Below are 21,547 nucleotides of genomic sequence, written 5' to 3' on the forward strand. Positions count from 1 at the left end.
CTCATTTATACAACGGCTACTTCCAAAGTCACCTGGCTCCTTTGAGATGTACACATTGGGTAGAAGTGGAGGAAGCCCCTATCGGTGAAAGAGTTTTTACCATTTTAATGTAAACCTTTCATATCTCCATAGGTCCCCACTTTAGTCTCTGTTAAGTGCATTTCATTTGTCTAAGTAAAGGTTTTTCTTCCATTTTTATTCCTCATAGCCCCTTCCCCTACAGGAAGACAAACAAGGGCATGTGTTCTCTTTCACTGATAGAAGCTACGTTTGTATCACGTTGACAACTTTAAAGCCATTGGGACGTGTTTCAGTGGACAGCAAAATGAATAACAGAGCAGGTTCCATTTTATGGAACCTCAGACAATTCACTACTGTATCTCCAACAAGCACAACTGTGAGGCTGTATCCTTTGGGATTTTGCAGACCAAAAACTGTTTATTCAAACTGGAACCCAAGAAACCTTCTCTTGAATAACCTTGAAAACAAAATGCAATCATCTATTAGATATCTCTTTCAGGATGCCTTGATTTTTAAATCAGAAGATGATGACTTTCGAACAAAGGGCATAAGCACTGTAACAGCCCTTATAGTCAACAGACTACTCTGTCCTAGAAGACTGTGCTTTGACTCAAAACAGTCTCCTGTCTCTGATAATGAATTGAAGAAAATAAACTTTCATCATCAGGCCTCTAATGAAGATGTTTCCACCAAGGAAACAAAACCAACCCCTGTCACCTTTAGAAAACTGTCTCAGGAATGTAATTCCCTGAGTGATGTGTTAGATAAATTTTCAGAAGTACCTACATTTCCTAGTAGTAACTATTTCTTAGCAATGTGGACAATTGCCAAAAGGATGTCCAATGACCAGAAGCACTTTGAAAAACAACTGATGTTTAATCACCCTGCATTTATCCAGCTGTGTGAACAAATGATGAGAGAAGCCAAGATCATGTACTATGACCACCTGCTGTTCAGTCTTTATGCTATAGTGAAGCTTGGTGTTCCTCAGAACACTCTGTTGGTACAGACTTTGCTGAGGGTGGTTCAGGTAAAATCAAAAGGAGACTTAACTATCATTTTATTCTGTATATCTTGAAAAAATGAAGGGAAATAGAGATGTAGTCTTGGCATATCTTGAAATAATGAGGGAAAATAGAGATTATCAGTAGAATGGTAGTTTCTTGTGTGTGTGTGTGTGTGTGTGTGTGTGTGTGTATGTGTAATATATATATATATGATTTTGAGTTCTTAAATTAGCTAGGTCTTTCTTTCCTTTTGCTATGGAAATTTATGAAAGCTTGCCCCATTTTTCTTCTTCAGAGCAGAGTAATAGTGAGTAATAAGATAGAATGAGGAGAGAGATAGAATATGCAAGGGGGGCTGGGTAGTTGAAGGAAGTGGAAAGGAAAGGGAGTAATATCTATTGAGTATGTACACCTTTTACTTATATAATCGTATTTAATTCTCTCAACAGCTTTGCAAAATTGATGTTTCCTCAGTTTTACAGATGAGGAAATGGACATAGTGATGTTAAGCAAGTTAGCTAAAGTCACACAGCTAGTGGATTCTTTTATGCAGTAAATATTTATTGGATGTCAACTATGTATCAGTTACTGCACTTATCTCTAGAGATACAAAGATATAGAAGACATGATTCCTGCCCTTATAATCTGGAGTGAATACAAATATTTTCTAGGCAATTAAAATAACCAACATTAATTTGAGTCATATATTAACTGTATGATAGGCATTGCACTGAACACAAGGGAATATAATTGTGAACAAACTAATAGTCCCAAGGAACTTTCAATGCAATGAAACGAAAATATAGAGTCTTATGAGAGTATAATGGACTTCCAGTCTAGGCAGGAGAAGGCCTTCATGATGGGAAGAGGAGATGGGGAAGGAAGGATATAGGATTAGTGTTTGAGGCAGAGATATGTTTGAAAACAGAATTGCCTCATGTAATCCTCAGTGTAGCCTTTTAAAATAGGGATTGTTACTCTCATTTTACCACTGATGAGGACATTTAGGTTTAGAAAGGCCAAAACACTTGCCCAAGGTCACGTATTTGTAGTTCTGCTGTAGAACTAGGATTCAAGCTCAGTAGATTATGTCTACAATGAATCCAAGGAATGCACAGCAGTTTGTGAGAGATTGATAGTGAATAGGGTGGATTTTCAAGTAGATAAGATTGCATGTTCATCCCAGAGCAAAAGTTTGGCAAGTTAGGGGAGCTGAAAGTAGTTTGGTAATGGCTGAAGTATAGAACATTCGGGGGGGGGGGGTGTTTGAGGGAGTGCAGAGAAAATTGTGTATGTGATGGTCATGGAGGAGGGGCTAGGAGGAGTGGCGAAACATGAGGCTAGAAAAAAGGGGGAATCATAAAGAGTCCTTATGTCTAGCTCAGGAGTTTGGATTTATCCTGCAGGCAGTGAGGATCCATTGAAGTATTTTAAGCGAAGGGTTGGCATTCTCAAATTTGTATTTTAGATCACTGTATGAGTGAAGAATGGATCAGAAGAAGGATAAAATTAGATGGGGGAGCCACTTTCTGTTTCAAACAAGAGAGTCAGTGTCCTGTTTAATGTCACTGAAACTACAACAGATGTGATGCGGGAAGGATAGCTTATTAAAGTAATCGTTTGCCTTTTGAGAGTGGACAGCTCAGACTTCTAAACTCAATGATTACAATTAAATAATTTTTAAAGAGACAGGAATTTCCTGAGGATGATCTGACACATATCCTTACCTACTACAGAATTTAAGAATTGGGTTTATAGGTATATGAGAGTTAACTTTTTATGTTACTGTGACTTCCATATGTCCTCAACCAAGAACTGATTTTTATTTTGTGTGTGTGTTTTTTTAAATCACAGAATATTCATGTTTATTTGGTAGACTGTATACCCTATGTGGTTATTTTAAAGTGATTATAGTGCCCTGGCTGGTTTGGCTTAGAGGTTGGAGTGTCGGCCCGTGGACCAGAGAGTTCCCAGTTCAGTTCCCACTAAGAGCACGTACCTCAGTTGCAGTTTGTCTCCGGCCCTGTTTGGGGTCATGTGGGTGGCAACCAGTAGGTGTGTCTCTCACGTCAATGTTTCTCTCTCTCTCTTCCTCCCTCTCTCCCTCCCACTCTATCTGAAAAAAATAAAAAAATATATTGTATAAAGTGATTAGTGTAAGTCACTTTACCTGGTCAGTGGTGCTCTTACTCGATTTTGGATAGGTATTCATATCAGCATAGCATCTGCATCAGTGAGCAGTGGATATCTGGAATTAGAATATCTGTATGTATGTGTCTTACTGACCTGTTTGAATGTTGTAAAGACACTTTATCTAGAGATAAAAGGACAGTATGTCATCAGTGAATTTGTCCTTTAAACACGTAATCAGGTGGTCTTTCTTTTCATAGTAAATATTGATGGCATGTTGTAAATTGTTATGGAAACCCTCCCATGGGAATGAGATCTTTTTTTTTCTTCCATCCGTATCCATTTCTTATTCATTTCTGACTTGAGGCTGTGCCTTGTTAGTCATATAATTTTAGCAAAAGAGCATACCTCTTTCAGCCTAAGTTTCCTCAGATGTTTTCTTGTGAGGTATATAGACTAGTTGTGATTAAATAGTAGAGCACCAGGTAATCTGTGTTGTTACTATTCATTTTCCAAATTATGCCCACTGCCATTTCTGGGGTCTAAATTAATACCTAACCCAAGGGACCTGAAAGGAAGATCTGGGGCCTGGGGCTCCCCTTGACACCCAGATGATGGAGGTCAAATGTGACAACAGATGTGGAGAAGATTACCAACTGAAGTTAGGTTTCATACCCAGGAAAGGGTATAGGGAAATGATAAGGACACAGCTATCTAGGGTTCTTTAGGGATGCTCACATTGCCCTCTATCCCCTAGTAGCTCTTCTATTACTACACTTGTCTTCATGATGGCCTTGAGTCCTAAGAAGAGGTCAAAATAATGTTAGATAAAAGTTATTTCAAAAGCAGAAGGATATAATCAATAATGGATTTTCAGTGATAATGGTGGATGTAAAAAAGTTTTGATGAATAAAAGAGTGTATATTGGGTATTTGAAAAATTCATTATGTGCAGCATTTTAATTCCCAAAGATACTGTTTATTGAAGACTGACTTTGTATAAATAATATGTTTCATATTTAATCCTTTAATTGAAAGCATCAGTTTAGTAGTTTTGCATGGGTGCAATAGTCTACTGTGGGTTCATCATCTGTAGTGTTTTGTAATTATATTTTAATAGGAGCGTATCAATGAGTGTGATGAGAAATGTCTTTCAGTTTTGTCAACTGTTTTAGAAGCAATGGAGCCATGCAAGAATGTGGAGGTTCTTCGAGCAGGATTGCGGTGAGAACTCTCTTATGCTTTCTTCCTGTGGCAGTCTCTGTTTCTTTAAGATCTCAAATGAGCTCTGGCCGGTTTGGCTCAGCGGTGACGGCCTTCAGTCTAGAGAGACCCAGGTTCAGTTCCCGCTAAAGGCGCGTACCTCCGTTGCAGTTTGTCCCTGGCCCTGGTTGGGTCATGCATGCGGGAAGCAGCCACTCAATGTGTCCCTTTCACGTCGATGTTTCTCTCCTCTTCCTCTCTCTCCCTTTCACTCTATCTGAACAAAAAATGAAAAGATGTCCTCAGGTGAGGATTAAAAAAAAGAAAAGATCTCAAATGAAAAACCAACATGAAAGCTGAATTGCTTTTTTGTTTTTGTTTTTTTGATTTGGGGGAAATTTTGATGGTAATTATAGTCTTTAATACCTTATTAAACTTAAAACTCTGACTCTGGATCAGGTAAAGGTGGATATAATGCTGCTTTTAGGGTCCACAATAATAAAGGTATGAGCAACATTGAAATCTAAATTTAAAACAGTACTGATGTGGGCTGGGAGAGAATTGGCAGGTATTCAAATCATAATGGTTATTTGGACACTATTTGGAAGTTACATGACACTGGCCTGGCTAGTAAAGGAACTTGAATTTTATAATTTTATAATTTATAAAATTGATACAACTGATATAATGTCATATGCCAGTAAGAATAATGCTTAATTCCTTTTTTCATTGACGGTGCATTGGGATATCTGATATCTGACTATAATCTGATGTGATTTGTTCATTCATCAAGAGAGCTAAATAATGTGAGAGGAGAGTGTGCTAGACTGGTCCTGGATCTTTCAGTAACTACTTACAGCATCTTCGGCGGGTAGATCATGTCTTCCCATTTCTTGCCTAGAAGTAGGAGCTGGACGAAATGACTTTTAAGATTTCTCTTCTGGTTTTAAGATTCTAGGTCTGTGATATTTATTGTGTTTGATTGCAGGATACTAGTTGATCAGCAAGTTTGGAAAATAGAACGTGTCTTCACACTACAATCTGTGATGAGAAGTATTGGAAAAGATGCCCCAGTTGCTCTTAAAAGGAAACTGGAGGTAAAGACCTTCTGAATTTTCTCTAGTGGATGAGATTTGAAAAAAATATGTCTTGTGATCTGCTGTGACTTCCTGCAGTCAGTTTTTAGGAGGACATTGTTTAACTTTTTAAAAGTGAAATAATAGAAGTAGATTTATATTTATCTGTGTCTATAAATATATTTTACTATATATCTATTTAAGTCATTTTGCTCAAACTTTATCCTTTTTATTTAAAATAAAAGTTTGATTTATCACAAATGATAAATTTAATCTTGTTTTTCTTTAGATGAAAGCTTTGAGGGAATTAGACAGATTTTCTATTTTGAATAGCCAGCACATGTTTGAGGCACTAGCTGCTATGGATCACCGTTCTATTATACTCCTGAATGAATGCAGTAAGATGGTCATAGGTAAGGGAAATTTTTCTTTCATTATTTTTAGCATCTGACCTACTATTCTGGATTACATTTGTTTTAAGAACTTTGCTATTACATATGAAAAATATCTGATGATATAGTTAGATCTAAATTTTATTTTTGCCTATAGTTTGTTTTTAATAAAATACAGTGCTATGTGTTTTTGTTTTTTTGTTTTTTTTTAAGAAGAAACGTATTGAGTGTAGTCTCTTGGATCTTACAAACTATCTGGTAATTTTTATTTATTTATTTAACTCATTCTTAAAGGTAATATCCATGGGTGTCCTTTAAAAATATTGATCAACATAATGCAGTCTTGCAGAGACCTTCGATACCGTAATTTAGATCTTTTCAATGGGATAGCAGATTATGTGGCTACAACTTTTGACATCTGGAAGTTGAAACAAGTAAGTATGTTAATAGGTTAGAGTAAGCCTCAGGAACAAATTCAAGAAACATATTCATTTAGCATTCTAGGTGTTTCTCTCTCAGCTTTATAGCAGTTAATACTCCAGTACTAAACTGACTTCTGAAAAATTTAGCTCCTTATCATTCCTGTCTGGGAGTTACCTGTTAATATACCACTCAATCTTTTGACTATTTTTCTATCTGAAATAAAAATTATATTGTTCAGTGTTTGCTCTTATGTTTGTCATTCAAAAGGTTGTATGGTACTTTGGACAATTAGGATTAGTACTTTCTCCTTTTCTTCATTAGATTTAGAATAATAAATCTGGGTGATGTGACAGGCTTATGCATTTTGAAGACTAAAACGTCATTATAATAATCATGTCCATTTTCTATTTATGAAATGTTTGCTTATTTCCTCCAGAGTAGGGGCCTTTAAATTCAGGTGCTGTGTTAGTAATAAAAACATCAGTGAGGCAGCCGGTGAAACTTTTTTTGCAGTTAAGCAGTGGTAACCGTTAGATCAGCAGGTTCAGTTTAGTTTGGAGGGTAAGAAATATTGAGTTCGCCGTAGAAATTGACTTTGGAAAGAGAAGTGCTAATCATGAGAAGGGCCAAGAGGGAAATGAGAAGTGAACTGGAAATTTTAATTTAATCATATTATGTCATCTAAGTTCTTATTTATAGAAATCCAGGTTGAATTTAGAAATTTCTGAGATATCTCTTACATGGTTGTCTAGGTTTGGAAGGGGGAGCAGTTCAAAACTGAGTTGCTCACTTTGAAAAACTTCAGAAAATGTATATATTTAAAGTAGTTTTCAAGACTGTTGTATGAAAAGCCTGTAGGATAGGACTTATTTTTAAATGAAATGAAAACCATTGTATACTCTGGTTTTCTGCTTATAAAAAGAGGTTGCTTATTAACTTAATACCTGAATCGAAAATTACTGAAACAGATTTTGTGAGGAAAAGGTAATTGTTCCTTTTTAGGGAATATTCTCTTGATCAGGACGGTTCTGTTGCTGTTTAAATTTTTTGCAATCTAAAAAAATTACTACTAGCATACCATAATTATTAAAATATTCTCCCTTAATTTACCCTTTTTTTTAAGGTTCTTTTTCTCCTTATTTTATTTGAAAACTTTGCCTTTCGACACACTGGTTTGATGGACTTATTTATGAAGAAAGTGGTAGATGAACCTGGCTTCCTCAACATGAAAAGCATTGTCTCTATTCTTCATGTGTATTCTTCTCTGAATCACCTCTACAGGGGTCAGACCCGAGAGTATGTACTTTTCTTACTTTTTTATTGCCACCTAACATACTTACAAAAAGGTTACAAATCAGCATAAGGTCAGTGAATTATTACAGGTACATATATTCGTGGCCATCATCCACATCAAGAAATAAAACACAGTATTCGTTGTTTATGAAGTTACACAGACTTTTATTTTTGTTGTTCTTTGTCTTGCTTATACCTTTGTTCTTTCTGGTGTATTTTTAATGTAATAAAATAGGAGTCATCGTTTCAAGCTTTCCCACCCAGCTTATTTCCTCGGCTCCTGAATTCATAGTTCAGTTTTGAACTAACTGATCATTTAGTCCCAAACTACTGCTTTCTGTTCTTTTCATTTTTACTCTCAAGTATGCATTTCTAGTATTCATTGCAGCAGTTCCTCAAGCATTCCAGCCCCTTGCATACCTCCACTTTCCACCAGAGCATCTTTTCCTTCCTCTCTAGATTAGTTAGGGTTCATTAAAAACTGGAAACGCGTGTGAGATGTCATTTGTTAGAAGAGTGATTCAAAGCACAGATTCTGGAGACATCTTGCTTAAGTTTGCATCCCAACTCTGCCATTCATTAGCTGCTTAACTTTTTAGCAAGTTACTTCATGTGTTTAACGGGGATAAGAAATAAGAGTTATTTCTAATCATATCTGGTTGTTGTGAGGATTAAATGAGTTAACCTATATCAGGTTTTTAAAACAATTCCTAGCACGCAGTACATATTAGATTTAAAAAAAAAATTAGAGTCTAGGCCACAGAGGCCTTGGAGAAGCAAACTGGCGGTTCTGAGAGTCTCAATGGCAAGATTCACTCAGTGGCTATCTCTTTGCCCTCTAGTGTCTTGACTCCAACTGCGTTCTGTCCTCGTGGTTTCCTCTCAAGATTCAGATTTCTAAAAGAGAAAATCAAATTGACTGAGTTTGGGTCACATGCCCATCCTTTGTGGCAGGTAATCAAGGAAGTGGTACTAGGCCAACTGAAAAGCACTTGCCTGCTGTGCTCTGCGTGGTGCTGAGAGACTTAGTTCATGCTGCATTTCCTGCGCCTTCCCTATTGTCTCCAGCAGAGCCCTGTGCTGGTCACATCTTATCAAGTCTCTGGTGCAGCCCTGACATACAGCCTGTCAGCCTGTCTCTGCTCCTCAACTGGAAAACTCTGTAGAGTCAGACCCAGGTTCCTGTTATTCTGAACTTAGCACAGAGTCTGCCACTGAGTAGGCATTTAATAAAGGTTGAAAAGTGTCCCCCAAATTCAACCTTCCTTTGCTCCCCTGATTTGGTTTCATTTCTTTCTTTGTTTTGTTAATCCTCACCCAAGGATACTTTTACATTGGTTTTTTAGATAGAGTGGAAGGAAAGGAGGGAGAGGGAGAGAGAGAAACATTGATATGCAAGAGACACATCGATTGATTGCCTCCGGCAAGACCCCAACCAGGGCTGGGGATTGAACTTGCAACCCAGGTATGTGCACTTGACTGGGAATTGAACCTGCGACCCTTTGGTCCACAGGCCAATGCTCTAACCACTGAGCCAAACCAGCTGGGGCACCCTTGCTTGGTTTTCTTGTGAGGCTGCCTTCCCTGTACCTCCTATACTCTCTTGATGAATATTGTCAACCTGAGTGGTAATTAAAACTTTACAAACTGCCCCACAGATTTCATGGGATTAGAAGAACTAACACTGGGTGCCTAGGGAGCTTTTCAGCTGACTGTAGACATCCCAAGAGACATCCTCATCCAATAAAATTGTTATATTGAAAATAGAGGTGAGATAAGGTAACTCTAAGTCGTCACATAAAGGTTGGGACATTTAATAAAACACACCAAGAGCAGAATCATGCTGAGGGGGTCCTGAACATTGTACTTTTGTCTGCTCTGCATTCATCTAACCCACTGGTTCTCAGTAAGGTTATTTTGATTCCCAGGGACATTTGTTAACATCTGGGGACATTCGTTTTTATGCCAGGGAAAGGTGGGTAGGGAGGAGAGTACTATTGTCCTCTAGTGGTAGAGGCACAGGGATGCTGCTAACATCCTACAGCAACCAGGATAGCCCCACACAAGGAATTATCCAGCCCCATGTCAGTGCTGAGACTGAGAAACCCTTACTCTTCCACCTCAACGATTCTCCTTTGGAGAGAGGGCACCAATGAACGTGCAGCTGATAGGTCAATGTTAGTAAGTCAGAATTTCTGAATGCCCGTGAATGAGCAGTTGCTTGAATTTGGTGTTCTGAAGACTGGTAAAAAAACAAAACGAAGTTTGTGTCCCCTCTCCTTTCTATTCCAGTTAAAGAGGCAGGTGGTGTTCATCCAGAGGAAGGCAGTAAATAATAGGTAGCAAACAGATGCTTGATGGAGGAGGGAGAAAGGAAGATGGCGTCTCAGGCTGGAATGGCAAAGTTTTTAGGAGCAGGTAACTCGAAACATTGGGGAGTGAGTTGACCAGAAGAGATGAATTAGGAAAGTGGTAGAAAATTTGGCTTAACACACTGTATATCTACATATTGTATGTACAGGAATCATTTATGTGATGGCCCCTGGGAAAGGAGGTGTGTTAAATCCAGAGTAGCTTCCTGGGTTGAAACCTGAGGGAGAAAGCATTTAACATTTAAACTGTTATTTCAGTCCTTTGGTTCACCAGATGTGCATGTCTGGTCATTTGTGTGTCCCTGAATTCCGGAACGCCTGTGGATTGCATATGGTCACTGTAGGTCCCACAGGCGTCCTTCATGGTCAATAATTCTAGAAGTCAGCTCATTCTTATTTCCCCCCTCAATTATTTACTATTTACCAACCACCATGCAAAGTGATTTTTTTTATCCTCACCTGAGGACATTTTTCCATTTTTTGTTCAGATAGAGTGGGATGGGGAGAGAGGAAGAGAGAGACAGAGAGAAACATTGACGTGAAAGGGACACATCGAGCGGCTGCCACCCGCACGACCAACCAGGGTGGGGGACAAACTGCAACCGAGGTACATGCCCTTAGCGGGAACCGAACCCTGGTTTCTCCGGACCGCAGGCTGACGTTCTAACCGCTGAGCCAAACTGGCCAGGGCTGCAAAGTGATTTTTTAAACCACTTTATTGAGGTAAGATTAACATGTAAAAAGCTGTACATACTCAATGTGTACAACTTGGTGAGTTTTTAGATCATTATTCTCAACTCATTCTTCTCCTGTCCTCATCTAAGTTTGTTTATTTATGTCGTCAGAAGACGTGCGCCAAGCACTTGGGTACTTAGGACAAAATGAATAGACATAATCGTTTTGCCCAAGGAGTCTGTGTAATTGGTAGTGAGACATACATCCCCAGTTAAATATAGCATGCCATTGGAGTGATGGGGTTTTATACAGGACCTGTGGTCGTAGAGGAGGATGAGCAGGAAGCTAGCATGGCAAAGTGGAGGGCCGAGGTGGATGCCACGTAGTGCTGCCTGGAGGAGATGGTGCCCGAGCAGATCCTAAAAGATGGGTAGATAGGAGGGAAGATAAACAGAAAGAACATTCTGAGTAAGACTCCATACTCAAGTCAGGGAGGAAGGAGACAGCAGAGCTCGCGCAGGGAGCGGCATGCGGTTTGGAGTTGCTGAAACATCGGAGCAGGATGAGATGTCTGGAGAGGTGCTTACCGCTCAGGCTCCAGACGTCGTTGTCTGCAGCCTGCCCTTTCTGCTGCATGCTTCAAGTTCCGCCAGCAGTCAGTTAGTAAATGCCACCTCACTGGTGTCTCTGGAACCTGTTATTTTGTTCCCAGCCCGTTGTAACTCCCACAGTCCTACTTAGTCTTCTTCTGCCTTCCTCCCTCACTCCGTTCCTCATCCATCTGTTCCTCCCCATGGCCCTCCCAGCTGATCGCAGACATTTTCCTTTCAGCCTCATTGTTAATAAGGACTTTCTTCAGGGCAGACTTGCCCCTGCTGTAAGCATCGCCTTTCTCTGCTTTAGCCTCACTAGTTACCTACTATAGCACAGATAATGTGCACTCCCGGGTCTCCATTTCTTTGCTCAGTTTCACATGATCTTCCTTTTCCTGTCTTTTTCACTAATTGAAATTCTCCTTATCCCAAAGCCATCTGTGTACTTTCTGTCCTGTGCACTATCACAGTACTTTGCACGTACTTCATGTTTGTCTTACGTAATGATGCATGGCCTGTGCCCTGAGTCAGACAGACCTGGGTTCACAGAGCGTCTGTGCCATTTATTAGCAGTGTCATCTGGACAAGAGACCTTCCCTGATTTTGATCTTTCCTATCTTTGTGCTTAACTGCTTTGTTATACTGGGTGATAGGATTAAGCTTGTGGGTTGTTGTTTTTCTTTTTAACTCAGTATTGATAGCTAGAGAATATTAATTGATTATAAAACTGCAGTGGTGTTCCAGGTCTTATGAACATACTCATGATAAAAATATAACATAATGTTAAAAAGCTCTGGAGGCTAACAACCTGGGTTCCGATGCTATCTCTGCTACTTCCTGGTTGTGTGTTCTTGGATAAGTTACTCAACCTCTCTGAGCCTGTATACTCATCTTCATTGTCAGGATAATAATAATGTCAACTCTATAGAGTTTTAATAGGAATTAAATGAGTTAAAGCCTGTAAACAATTTGCCATGTGCTAGACATAATGACAGCTAATATTTACTGAGTATATATATTTATTATGAGTTAGCCACCTGATCTGAAAGATATGTGAATACTTATTTCAAGCCTGATTTTCTTACCTCCTTTCTTTGGACTCCTTAAAGCCTTTGGTTCTGTGGCACCTCTGCCATGACCTTGTCTTCTGTTCATATTTGAAAGCTGACTTTTCTTTGTTGCCCTGAAGGTTCCTAGAAGTTATGGCCAGTGCTCTGACTGGTTATCTCCACCACATCTCTTCTGAAAACCTGTTGAATGCTGTGTGTTCATTTTGCTTGATGAACCATTTTCCCTTGGCTGCTATTAATCAGCTTCTCCAAAAGGACATCATCAGTGAGCTGCTGAGGTCAGGTAGGATGTCAGTGCACAAGGGTGACTGAAATAAGGCAATACTACTAGCTACCTTGGGATTCTGAATGGGGTTTTAGTGCAGTGTTAGAATGTGCAGAACAGATGCTACTGAGCAAAGGACCGGTAATGGTGAAGTCAAGGTCACATAGAAGATAAGAATGAGAAACGCGTCATCATCGTTCCTTTTATTTCTACTCTCTGCACCTACACAGAGGTTCACCTTGTTCTTTATGCTTTAAGCAGCAGAGGTATTTGTACTTCCTCACTCTGTGTGTCACCCATGAAGCCAAATTAAGTCAATTCTTGCAAATATAAACATATAAACACTTTGTCTCTCGTAGCCTGTAACAAAGGCACCGCCTATTAGATCAAGAAACCAAATAGTTACCAAACTAGTGAATTTATTTACTCTAGGAACCAAATTAATTGTTGACTTTTGGTCTTTAATATTGAACAAGGAAAAGAACTATCTGGACAGGTGTACAAAATTTCATGTGTCTGAGAATAGGGTAGTTTAAAACCTGAAAACAACGTTATGAAATTACAATTTGAATTGAGAAGAAGGAACACCACATTTAGATTTTTCAAGCAATCAAATGTGTGGGGAACAGCCTGGAACCCAGGAGACCTGGATGCTAGTGTCAGCTTTGCCTTTAATCGTGAGGTGTCTCAACACTCCTGGGCACGTTCTCATCTCTTCCATGAAGAGTTTAGACTAACTCACCTTGAAAGATATGTTAAACCTTAAAACACTATCAAATACAGGGCATTGATCTAGAGTCTAGATTCTAGCCACTGGGAACTAGGGAGACATAGTTTCCTCCTGATAAGAAATGGGTCATCAGGAATACAGGTGCATTAACACAGTTTCTTAATTGTGGCATTAATATTTTTTCTTAAGTACATATTTCTCTCTTTTCTTTTAGATGACAAAGAGAGGAATGTTCACAGGCTTCATGTTTTGGCTGCCTGTCTAAAACTTGACGATGCTCCTTATCACAAGGCCGTAGACTTAGTACTGCCGCCGCTGCCGTCCGCCCGGTTGTATCCGAATGCAAAGGTTGCTGCGGTGCTGAACAGCCTCCTGGGGGAGGGCCACTTCGCAGCGAATGTGCAGTTGCCACATAATTATCATGTCGGTATGGAACTCGGTGTGATTTTCATCCATTTTATTGATTTTTTTTTTTTTTAGAAAGGAAGGGAGAGATAGAAACATCAATGTGAGAGAGATATCCTGCACACCCCCTACTGGGGATCGAGCCTGCAATCTGGGCATGTGCGCTGACCAGGAATCAAACCAGGACCTCTCAGTCCACGGGACGACGCTCTATACACTGAGCCACACCAGCCAGGCTGATTTTCATCTATTTTATTTTGTTTATTTTTCTTTCTTTCTTTCTGACAAGAGCCCAGGAGTGGACCGTGGCAGTTGAGTGTAGCGCAGAGCTGGCTCTGGAGCTGGACCACGTGGGTTTGGAATCTCGCTCTGCTCCTCACTTGCCAGCCTCCCTGCCCTGTTGTGTAAAATGGCAGTAATAACAGTACCCATCTCGTAGGGCTCCTGTGCTGAGTAAACAAGATGCACACGTGATATCCAGACCAGTGTCTGGCACGTGGTAAGCTCAGTATGTTTTAGCTGCTGCCATTATTGTTATCGGTAGTAGTAGGGTATGTTTTGAAACAGAAAATCACTTTGAGCAGTGTTTGAAAAATGAATATAAATTCTTTTCTTTCAGACTTTGAAATCAGAATGGATTCTAGCAGGAGTCATGTTCTTCCACTTTCTGATGTGAATGGAGTAACTTCTGCTACAGATACTCAAAGGTTGCTTACATCTATTCATTTGCCAAGCTTTCTGATTTTAAATCTTAATTCTCAAAAACTTCCTGTTAAATAGCAGTAACAAGCCTATGACCTTATATTTGTATGGAGCTTGTAATGCACCAAGAGACTTCTCACCGCTAATTTACTCCGGTGTTAAGTGTGGGCACAGTGGCTAAAGACAGTGGGCTGGAGTTGAGCCATTGAAAGAAATAGGCAATTTTTAAAAATTAAGTTTTAAAGCTAAACAGTTCAAGAAAACAGTGTTAATGTAATTGAAACTGTCAGTGCAGTTTTGCCAAGATAATGCAATAGTAGTTATAAAGAATTAAAGCATCTACAAAAATCAAATACCCAATAAATACTTTGCTCTATTACCAAGACCTTTATAAAGGTAGAAAAAAACTAGCTTTTTAATTTAGCTATATTATGTATGGGTCAGACCATATTGAAGTTAATCCTCAATTGTTTCCTTGACTCACACACTACAATAGGGTGTCTCTGGGAGAAAGGCAATGCCACGTCCTGAGGGAATGCCCTGCCTTTGAAGTAGGTGCATCGGATCGGATCGCACACCCCATGTTCAGTCCTTTGTGGAAGGTTCCGCTGGGCCTGTGGGGCACACAGGCACGAGTCAGCCGTGGATCCTGGCCCCAGGGCACTTCTATCCCATATTGCTTTATAGGACATGCTCATAAATACGGTAGAGAGAGGTACAGAAAAAAATGTGTGAGGATTTGAACTCTCCTTCACATGCGGCTCTGTAACTTTTACCCTGTACTGCATCCATCTGGTGTGTTTCCCATCCTTTTCACCTGCTGTCCTCCCTTTGCATGTTGCCCATCTCCCCCCAAAACAAAGGCTTTCTCTCTGACCTTGTTGAAAGGCCATTTTTCTTTTTCAAGTACTCCACAGTTCTGGTGTAATAATATAACTTAGTAGCTCTCAGCCTGAAGTACTGAGAAGAACTGAGGAATCTGAGCCTTCCTGTAGAAATATTTTTTTTCTCTTATCTGTTATCTCAGATAATAGCCAGAGTATAACAGGAGACAGTAGGGATACAAATGTCTTTTCCCCAAAGGCTAAGAACAATGAACAAATCAAATTAATACATTCCACATTATTGTTACACATACAGATTTTATCTTTTTAACAGTCTTGTCTTTCTTCTAGTGTTTTCTTTGTGTTTGGTCTCCCGTTCTGGTTTATAAATGCTCTCTTTCTGGGAGGCACTCCGCACTAGAAGAACATTTACCATTTGGTATTATCTATATCAGTACTTACAGTAGTGTAAATAATTATATTTAGGTCAGAGATTAGCACCGTAAAATGGGGGCTTTGATATTTGAAAATTTTCCTTATCAGAAATGTAGCCATCCTTAAAGATGATTGAGGGATAACTTTGTCTAAAGCACTTTTGGTTACTAAAGTAGACTTCATATACGAGAATATCTATAGAGGCCTAGTGACAAGGAAGTGAAGACAGTAGGGAGTGGTGAGGACTGTGGTTAGTGGAGAGCTCAACTTCGAAATCTTCAAAGAACAGGAATCCAGCAAGATTGTAAATGGTGATTGCATTAGAAACCGTTCTCATATTGTATATTTTTGTTTTCAGAGTAGCTGTATTATGTGTTCCTAGATCTACTTACTGTTTGGATTTAACCCACCCCAGAGGATTTCTTGCTATGAAAGTGCGTCATTTGAAAGTAATGGGTTTTCATGTGATCTTGGTAAGAAAAAAATACAGATGACATGTCCTTCAGTTATTGATGTCCACTCTGCCAGGATGTTGTATTTGAAGTTGGTTACTGGGATTCTAGAGGGACTGTCAGCAGTATCGAAATAAGTGTTTTTAGTTATTGTTTTCTGGTACATGATTTGGCTTCTACTTACGAGATTACTGTCATTTACCAGGGTTTTATAAATGGTACATTTGGTCAACTTTAATCCTTTTTGTTAAAGTTTTGTTTTCATGGGCCAGTGTGAGGGTGTTGCAGGATGTCTGTCACCAGGAGAGCTGGACGGTTATAAGCGGCGGTTCTTCCTTGTCCTTCTTATGTTTCATTTTGATTCTGAGCATCACAGCTTTTCTTGAACAGACTCTCCAGATGCATGGAGCAAGAACTTTATGAATAAATTTATATTTATGTTAATGTTGTGATCTATCTAAATGCCACTCATTGGCCCTGTGAAATCTAAACATTCTAATCTTCCTTATGGCACTTAAGTATCCAAAAGTGGATTACACATGGATGCTGAGATTAAGATGGCCCTTTCTCTTAATGGGCTACTATTTAAGACTTTTTTATTGGCTATTATATATATTCTAGGGAAGATTATCCCAAGAAAGGAATTTTTGCACCCTTTAGAGGACCTTTAAAGTTTTCCTACGTTTCAGCTTAGCACTTTCTTCAACCCTAGAACAGTCTTACACAGCCTTGAAAATGTAATTATAAGATAACGTTTGTTTTTAAAAAGCAGTTGGCTTGATGTTGTTACTTTAATATGTTTGAACTAGAAACTAGCTTTTATTTTATGTGTTATCATTTTCTTGAAAACTGATTATTTTTTTATTTCCTTGGTAAGGTCAATAATTGGGAGATGGAAAAACTACAGATGAAGGATGCAGTCACATTTTTGAAGTCTCAAATCTATTCAACTGAAGATCCTCCTACTGCTGATGTTAATTTTCAAAGCACATATTAAAGTAAATAACAACCTTTTCATATTAGGAGACAGATATAAATTTGTAAAAATAACTTTAATAAAGACTATAGTTCAATTGCCAATGGAATTCAGTTGACTGCTCACTATAACAAAAAGTGTTACTTCAGTTGTTAAAATTAATTTTAAGACTAGAAGAAATGTTGTTTCTGGTGTTTTAGAAAATGCTGACAAAATTCCAGAAGGGTACATTTTCCAACCATAACTCTTTCCTCTAGTGCCCAGATATTTGACAAATTCATGACCTGTAGGTTTTATGTTTCTCAATAGCTTTGGTGAATTGAAAACTGTTTCCTAGTTGTGATGGGTTGCAGGTATGTTGGTGTGGGCAGTCCTTGTGTTTGGATCTGCACGTTTACACAGTCTTGCTATAGCTGTTTGAGAACTCTGGCACTGACCACATTTCAAGCACTGGCCACATAGCAGTTGGACCAGGTTCTCAAATTATAGACTGTAAGCGGATGAGGTGGCAGCTTAAACATGGGTGAGAGGATCGGGCATCTGCATCTGTCACATTCTAGGTGGTGGTGGTGGTCTGTGGGCCATACTAAGGGAAACACAGATGAGATAACACAGGGATGGCAAGGAATCCAAGTTTGTTAAAACAGATAGGCTGTGGGTTGCTAAACCCTTAACCCTTGCCATTATTTAGGTCATTCCTTTCTCTTTCTTCATCTTTCCCCTCCCCACTACTTTGTAAAGTCTTTGTTTATTCAGTTTTAAAATGTTTTTTCTTTATTGATTTTAGAGAGAGAGGAAAGGAGAGGGAGAGGGAGATAGAAGCATCGATGAGAGAGAACATCAATTGGCTGCCTCCTGTATGCCCCCATTGGGGATTTGGACCACAACCTGGGCATGTGCCCTGACCAGAAATTGAACTGGCGACCTCTTGGTGCATGGGTAGACACTCAACCACTGAGCCACACCAGCCGAGCTGTTCATTCTCTTGTTGAACTAGTTGTTCAAGTTTGTTGAACACCTGTCTACCTTGGTATTTGACTCACTGGGGATACAGTGAGTTTCACCTGTGAAACCTGAGTGCCATATAAGTTGGCATTATTTTACTCCTACGCAAAAGACCGAATGTTAATTTCCCCCCAGAATTCATATGTTGAAACCTAACCCCAATGTGATGGTATTTGGAGGTACAATTTTGGGAGATTAGGTCATGAGGGTGGAGCCATGAATTGGATTAAAAGACCTCAGAGAGCTCCCTCTTTGCTTCTGCCATGTGAGGACACAGTGAGATGACCATCTATGCATTAGGAAGGGGACTCACCCCAGACACCAAATCTGCCAGAATCTTGATCTTGGATTTCCTAGCCTCCAGAACTGTAGAAATAAATCTGTGCTGTTTATAAGCCACCCAATCTATGGTATTCTGTTAATATTGGCATGCAAGTACTAGACACCTTGCTCTATGCCAGGCACTGCTAAGTAGTCACGTGTATTCTCTCTTCATGATCTTAATAATGAATTCTCTTTGAGGTGCAGCTGCTCTTATTATTCTGTTAAGCCCCTCGATTCCTTACCTCTAATGTAAGAATAAATTATTTGCCAGCGCTACAACAGATAGGGCAGGGCCAGAGTTGATAGACTTTGCTGAGAAAAATCGTCGAGGAACCCCAGTAAAAATACTCCAGCCGTGTGACTGCAACTGTCAGGCTTTATCGGTGTGTCCAGCCTGCGGTGTATCCAGCGCTGAAAGGAAATTTAGCAATCATTTAATCCACTTCCCTCATTTTATGGACGAGGAAGTTAACCCAAGAATCAGATTTTTCTGGAGTCTCAGCTGTATCATTGATTTCCATGTCATTTCACCCTCTACTGCTCTTCAGCTTGTGTCTCAGGAAATCTGGAATCCGGTTCCAGACTGGAAATCATCTAGTTTTGTCTATGTAGCCAGATGATTTAACCATTATAAACTTCAGAACAAGAAAGTATTCTGTTAATAAAGAAACTAAGATTCATTCTTTAAACGTCAAGTGTCTGTTTCTTCTAATGGCTAATAATGACTCATATTCGAAGGATCGGACCAATTTATGAATACTTGTAACCAACTTTTGGGAAAGTAGTTTTCCTGAATTTTTACCAACTAGCATGGCAGATTATAAAATATTTCCCCCCCTGGTATTACTGTAGCATTAGCATTTTTCATTGCTTTGTGGTCTAAGAAAATCCTGTGAGACTCAGGTTCAGAGTCAAGAAAACAGTTTAAATAATAATATGTCTTCTCAAGATTATTAATATAAATAAGGATTCACTCCTTGCTTCAGGAGAATATGTAAATAATCTCCTTTTCTGGTATTTATTCAGTTGACTCAAAAAAATCTAAAACCACACAACCCAGTTTGATTTTATGGGTTCATTTCTCACACAATAAGACAATAAGTAAACAAAAACTGGGAGTTTATAAATCCAAACTGCTCTTGATAAAATCACAAAGTACATTACATCTTAGTAGTATCTCCATTTTAAAAAGAATGAAACCACCTGTTTTACTGTGTTAACCGCCAAAAGGGTGAATATGAGAAGTATTACTTGATTATGTATGTGACCTGCTTCTGATGTAGTCTTATGCTTAGTCAGCAAACCTGGAAAAGAAATTAGGTGACTAGAGAAGAATTCAATTTTTTGGTCTCATTCTATCTTTTTACTTAAATAAGCTTTTTTTTAATTGGATTACACATGTTTAGAGCAGTATTAATATTAGTTTTGTTTTGATTCTGGAACTTCTTTAAAATATCAATTCACATTATAATTACATCAAGTCCACACAGAAGTAAACAAGTCAAAGGGAAAATAGGTGATATACTTATAACACATATCTAAATAAAGAGCTCCTGTAATTTGATAACACACATAAAAGATTAATAAGCAAAGAGTTGATCAACATGAAAAACATTTCAGTCTACTGGTAAATGCAAGATATTTTTGCCTTTGAAATTAGCAGGTTTTTTTTCTTTAAGAATTACAGTGCTGACAGGTTTAATGAGGCAGGCACTCATATACTGCTGGTGGGATGTAAATTAACACGAGCCTTCTGGAATGCACTTTGTGGCCTTTGTCCCCCTTTTCCCTTACAAAAAAAGCTTTATTGACGTATAATTGACACTGCATTTATTTAAAGAATACAATTTGATAAGTTTTAACAGGATATACATATAGATAAAACATTACCGCCATCAAGATAATGAACAAATCTACCATCCCTAAAAGTTTCCTCCCTCTTTCCCTTTCCCTTCGTTCCCTGGAAACCACCGATCTGGTTTCTGTCACTATGGAATGCCCTTTGTCTATATGCATCCAGAGTCTTGAAAAGACTGGTATCTCTTGACATTGATCAGTAATTAGATTTTAAATCATCTTTGTGCCTGTATGCATACATAGCATATACTTGATAGATATTTGTATTATTCCTACATTATGTGTAAGGATTCTTATCACTCCACCGATGGTCTTTCACCACATAAGAGCCAAGCACTGGAAACTATTTCAGTGTTCATCATTAATGGGATGTATCTCTCTAAGCCCTTGCTGCAGAGTGTGGTCTGCAGACCAGCAGTATCGGTATCATCCTGGAGGATGTTACCAAAGCAGCATCTTGGGACCCATCTTGGATCAACTGAGCCAGAACTGCATTTTAATAATATCCCAGATGATTTGTATGCTCATTCAAATTTGAGAAGCATTGTTCTAAGACATAATTTTAATATTTGTACAATATAATCTGGATGTACTTTTACTTCACGACACGGGGAAAACTTTGCAATTATATTAAATGGAAAAGCAAACACTAACTACTAAGATTGAAATTTTGTTTGTAAAAAGCGCAATTTAAAGAGTGCATAAAAAGACAGAATGGAAAGGGATAAAAATGTAGAAAGTGGGATTTCTGAATAATGGAATTCTGAGTGATTTTAATTTTCTTTACACTTTAGTTTTCATATTTTCTAGAATGAATATATAGTACACTTAACATTGGAAAGCAAATACTTTCTAACATTTGATTCCCTGAACAGCATTTTAGCAAGTAGGAATAACCACTAAGAGCTGGATATACACCCAGAACTGGGGGGGAGGAGGGGGGTATAAAGAAGTTAAGACAGAGATCCTCTCAAGCTGCTTACAAGATAAAATGCCACTGTTGTGTCAAAAGATAGCCTGATGTATGACAAGGCCCAAAGCAGAAGACAGGAGGTCAGAGGGCAAAGGGGTTGCGGGGCTGGGTTTTCAGAGCTGGCTCTGCAGAGCATGATGAACAAGATTTGACAACATGCAGACGAAGACCATATATGATCCAAAAATTATTTCAAGTTTTTTTACAAGATGGGACAGTGGTGGGTGGTACCGGTAATAAATTCTGGTAACCTAATTTTATTTATTTATTTGGTTAAAATATTTTTTTGTTCATCCTCACCCAAGGATATTTTTCCATTGATATTTACATAGAGTAGAAGGGAGG

General features: G+C 38.8%; 1 protein-coding gene across 1 annotated transcript; it reads left to right on the forward strand.

The window, feature by feature from the left end:
* Positions 1-234: 234 nt before the first annotated feature.
* On the forward strand, positions 235-17,084 carry FASTKD2 (FAST kinase domains 2). The gene is made up of 11 exons (XM_036254223.1): positions 235-1,051; positions 4,278-4,381; positions 5,349-5,457; positions 5,726-5,849; positions 6,123-6,262; positions 7,375-7,547; positions 12,374-12,537; positions 13,464-13,676; positions 14,274-14,361; positions 15,974-16,088; positions 16,945-17,084. Exons 1-11 carry the CDS (start codon positions 326-328, stop codon positions 17,062-17,064), a joined length of 2,076 nt encoding a protein of 691 aa, XP_036110116.1. The 5' UTR covers positions 235-325; the 3' UTR covers positions 17,065-17,084.
* The last annotated feature ends 4,463 nt before the right edge of the window (positions 17,085-21,547 follow it).

The sequence above is a fragment of the Molossus molossus genome, unplaced genomic scaffold, assembly GCF_014108415.1.
Source record: "Molossus molossus isolate mMolMol1 unplaced genomic scaffold, mMolMol1.p scaffold_m16_p_11, whole genome shotgun sequence".
NCBI lineage: Eukaryota > Metazoa > Chordata > Mammalia > Chiroptera > Molossidae > Molossus > Molossus molossus.

Coding starts and splice junctions, on each gene's coding strand:
- FASTKD2 (XM_036254223.1), top strand. CDS start 326: ATGAATAACAGAGCAGGTTCCATTTTATGGAACCTCAGACAATTCACT. Junction 4,382..5,348: donor GTTCTTCGAGCAGGATTGCG/GTGAGAACTCTC, acceptor GTTTGATTGCAG/GATACTAGTTGATCAGCAAG. Junction 5,850..6,122: donor ATGCAGTAAGATGGTCATAG/GTAAGGGAAATT, acceptor TCATTCTTAAAG/GTAATATCCATGGGTGTCCT.